General features: G+C 41.6%; 1 protein-coding gene across 3 annotated transcripts in view; it reads left to right on the top strand.

The window, feature by feature from the left end:
• Positions 1-707: 707 nt before the first annotated feature.
• The window catches only part of spag9a (sperm associated antigen 9a), a 39716-nt gene continuing 35962 nt past the window's right edge, over positions 708-4461 (top strand). For all 3 annotated transcript variants that reach the window (XM_084743773.1, XM_084743772.1, XM_084743771.1), the window contains exon 1: positions 708-1281. In XM_084743773.1, the coding sequence (XP_084599899.1) occupies positions 982-1281 (300 nt within the window). In that variant the 5' untranslated portion in view covers positions 708-981. The remainder of the gene's footprint in view (positions 1282-4461) is intronic.

Genomic DNA, 4461 nt, shown 5'->3' with positions numbered 1-4461 from the left:
TTCCATGACACAGTTGTCCTTAGGGCAGAGCAATTTTGAAAATACATCTAATTCTGATTATTCTGATTGCGGTATGATTTGTGATATTAGAGGGAATTGAATTTTTACATCATTAATCTAATTTTCATTGAAAAACATTTTTGTGAACAACTTGTATGAGTTCACATTGACAGAAAAAATGTGTACATATACATTTTTAAAATAATTAAACTTAAATTAATTCATAGTATATTGTGCATGTACACAGAAAGTTTCTAGTGTGCAGGTAATATACAAACATGCATATCTATATATACCTTAAAATAAATAAAAATGAAAAATAATCTTGTGTTGCAGCCATACAGGGATTTTTTTCATAAGTTTGTAGAATATGTTTTGTAGGCCAGAACATCTTTGCAGAGTGACAATATTTAATTTAAAATTATATTTTTATGCACATTATCCCTTTAGCAAATATTGCACCATATTGCGATTTCCATAAAATTGTTCAGCCCTAGTTGTGTCCCATAATCTGTCACTTTAACACATGCAGCAACAAAGCAAATGCTTTTCTTCCAGGAACTAAACACACATTTAAAAGCGTGAGGAATAACACTGTGTGTGTGAATATATGAATGATAAAAAAAAAATACAATTTATTACGCGGAGGTTCTTATTTTACTGTTGAAATTTGAATAATCCTCACAAGGTATTTCTGGACTTCGAACAAAACCGTGTGATTTTGGTCCTTCAGTGAACCTGGGAAGTCGGAGCTTTGGCAGAGCACTTGAAGGCACCATGGGACAAGTGAGGGGAAAAAGAGGAAGAAATCCACGTAGCCTGTCTCGCATCGTAACAGTCGGGCCGTGTAATGTCCTCAATGTGTGCGTTTATTTAACGAAACGCTGCTTTCAGTTAAGCGGGTAACGGCGGTCATAGTGGCGGGGTGAGGCGGAATAAAGCCACGCTGGTCCTGTTTGCTGAACGGGAGAGGACTGAAAAATGGAGCTGGAAGACGGGGTTGTGTACCAGGACGACCCGGGCACATCGGCGATGATGTCTGAGCGGGTGTCGGGCCTGGCCAACTCCATCTACCGCGAGTTCGAGAGGCTCATCGGCAAATACGACGAGGACGTGGTGAAGGAGCTCATGCCGCTGGTCGTGGCCGTGCTGGAGAACCTGGACTCGGTGTTCGCGGAGAACCAGGAGCACGAAGTGGAGCTGGAGCTGCTGAAGGAGGACAACGAGCAGCTCATCACCCAGTACGAGCGGGAGAAAGCGCTGAGGAAACATGCGGAGGAGGTGAGTTGAATGGAGCTGTGACGGAGGAGACAGGGGAAGAAACAGGACGGTCGCTAAGGCTGCTTCAGGTGTTCTGGTCCTCCCAGCATCCCCTGTGAGGTGAATTCACCCATACACGTGGCCCGCCCGGGCAGCATCCCGCCCGTCCTGCCTTGGTGCTGCTCTATGGGGATGTAAACAAGGCAGTGTCATGGCTAACGTCAGGCCCTCTCTTTGTATTAGCTGTGTGTCTGCTGTGTGACATAACACTGTGTCTCTAATCCCAGCATGGAGGGGACCTCTTACTCACTGACTCCACAACAGGCAAAACATGACCACATCTGTACCAAACACACCTATAATCTATAATCAGCTCGCCTCTATTGCATCAGATAGTGAAGTCACGTCTGAGCCCCGTGAGACCCTGACTGAAGACTCAGCAGGTGAAGTGACTCAGCATTTTGGGACATCATCACTGTAACATAAGTTAAAAAAGAAACACAGGGAACAGAAGATGGAGACAGACAGGCATATAGGTACTGAAAATAACTGTCAGCACACATTCAGCCACAGCTTTATCCATACTACATCTTATGGTCTTATTACTTCACACACAGAGTCCAATACTACTTGCAGATAAAGATGCTAACTAAAACCGTGAAGGGTAGAACCTTTTATAAAGTTTCCTGTTGAAACCCCCTCTACCAGCAGGCCATCACCCCTCAGCCTTGTGCACAGCTCTTTGCCCATGTCATCACTCACATGATCACTCACTCAATCATAGGAGAAAACTGCACAGTGAGTTCAGGATTCCCAACATACTGTGGTATGAAACAGTCACATTTATATTAGAGATAAGTGTGTCATAATTTAAATTCAAAATCAAAAATCGATCGAAATGAACTTCCAGTTTAAAATCAAAAGCAGTATTTTTTTGCATGCTGACCTGGTGGCAGGTATTAAGAATAACTCGATGGATGCTCTTGTTTGCTTATGTAGGTCATATACTCACCACTAATAAAATAAGACTGTTCTATAACAAGTTAAAAACTCCATATTGTAGGTTTAACCATCCCTTGTTGCACTTTTCTGTGACTGCAGCAACGTGCTGACACCGGGAGAGACTCGCTTCTTACAACACACCCTCTTATCTCTGTCACTTATTAGGGTTCAGATTACCCATAAGGCCATCCTCGCTGAAGGAAGGCTGGTGCAGGTGAGCACTCAACAGTCTAACGAGAGTATAGCCATCAGTGCTGAGGGAAAATATTAGAGCTGCAATGATAAATCAACTATTAAATTAATCGCCATCTATTTTGATAATCGATTAATCAGTTTGAATATTTTTTGTTAAAGAAAAAGTCAAAATTCTCTGATTCCAGCTTCTTAAACGTGAATTTCTTTTTGGTTTCTTTACTCTTCTTTGACATTAGACTGAATATTTTTGGGTTGTGAGTAAAAAAAGAAATCTGTGGACGTCATCTTAGATTTTGGGAAAAACTATCAACATTTTTCACCTCAACATTTTTCACCATTTTCTGACATTTAGGCAAACAACTATTTATTGATTAATCAAGAAAATAATTGAGCGATGATTCAATGATGAAAGTAATCATTAGTTTCAGCCTTACACTTACATTGAAAGTAATATTGGTAGTGAGAGATAAGAAGAAAAAAATATATTTCCCCAGATAATGAATGTAAACATGATAATTTCTTCCATGAATGGGGAAAAATGAGAAAGAATGTACAAAGTCACATTGCCGCCCAGGACGGCTCCAGAAGTGTCATCCAGGGCCACAGAAGACATTATGCAACTGATGGAGTAGATGGACTAGTACTCTTCATGATGAGCAAACTGATTTTGACCTGTAAGAATCAGTGGAATGTCCCTTTAGAGGAGCAAACGTGACATATGTGTCATGAAGTCAGCGTCAATTTAGAAAGTAGCAAAGAAATGGGTGCATTTTGTGGAAAAGGCTCTCATATATTACTTGATTAGACATTCGCAACAAAAGTGAAACCTTAATATGTGTGTGTGTGTGTGTGTGTGTGTGTGTGTGTTTTATGTGTGATAATGCTTCAGATGTGTGAATCTACTGCCTCCTGGCCTTGAGATTTTTGCATGAAGGGCAATCTGATGTGACTCAGACCTTCTGTCCCAGCTTGCTTCTTTGACTCAGGGCATCAGGACAGCAGGGACACTAGCCAACTATGCTTTGGACATGTAGACCCCCCATCCCCCCCTTACACACAGTGACAGTGAAGCAGTGTGACAGCCAGGCACACAAACACTCAGACGCAGGCACTCTGACAACACACAACGCGTATCCTTTATTGTTGCAGCAACATATTATTATGTCAAATATAGATGCACATGCTCACATTAAACCAGTGTTTATGAGATTGTCTTGGGACTCTTTGTCCACGCCCCTGAGGAGGAGTGGGCAGGGGTACACTGAGCCTGTCGGAGAAGCAAAATATTACTTCCAGGTCATGTGATCCTTTGTCAGAGACTAACAGAAAAGGAACGTCCCCCAGCTTGCATTTTTGCGTTTTTTCCCCCTGTCCTTTCTTTTGGGTTAAAGTGTCAAATTCTGGTGGTGTGGACTGACCCCCCGACCACAACCTTCCACAGCAGTGTGGGGTGTCACGTGTCTTTTTAGAAGGAGAGATGAAGCGCTCAAGCTTTCACATGAATTGACTTTTTATTAAAGCTTTTACTGGCTGGATGTTCACTCATTGCTCTTTAACTCATTATAGATTTCACACAGCCATGAAACAGATGCTATCATGGCCTGCCTCCTTCTGTTATTGCGACTGTTTCTTCTAATCTCTAATGTAATTTGAGGATATAGACAAAGTGAAAATTACTTATGACATTAATGACTGTGTGAAAATCATTGATTTCGAGCCAGCTGTTCAGATCATTAAACCCAATCTGCAGCCCCTCTCTGGTTTCCCATTGGTTGCAAACCTGCATTGTAGTTGTTGTTTTTGTATCTACCATCCACCGTTGCTCTTTGTGACCATGGTATTACTGCTGTTGATATCATGGTGCATTATTTTAGCAGTCCCTCCAGGATCTCACAGGCTTTTTTTGGTGATTGTTGCAGCCAAAAATGCCCGATTTCACTGCAGCTTTTCTCAAAGATTGTGGTGTAATGTTGAAAGATTTTTTTTTTTTTTTTTTACTTCACA

The sequence above is a fragment of the Lutjanus erythropterus genome, chromosome 19 (genome assembly GCF_056507025.1).
Source record: "Lutjanus erythropterus isolate fLutEry1 chromosome 19, fLutEry1.hap2, whole genome shotgun sequence".
Taxonomy (NCBI): domain Eukaryota; kingdom Metazoa; phylum Chordata; class Actinopteri; order Lutjaniformes; family Lutjanidae; genus Lutjanus; species Lutjanus erythropterus.
Note: the sequence above shows the minus strand (reverse complement) of the source record. Positions and strands in the feature narration are given on the sequence as shown.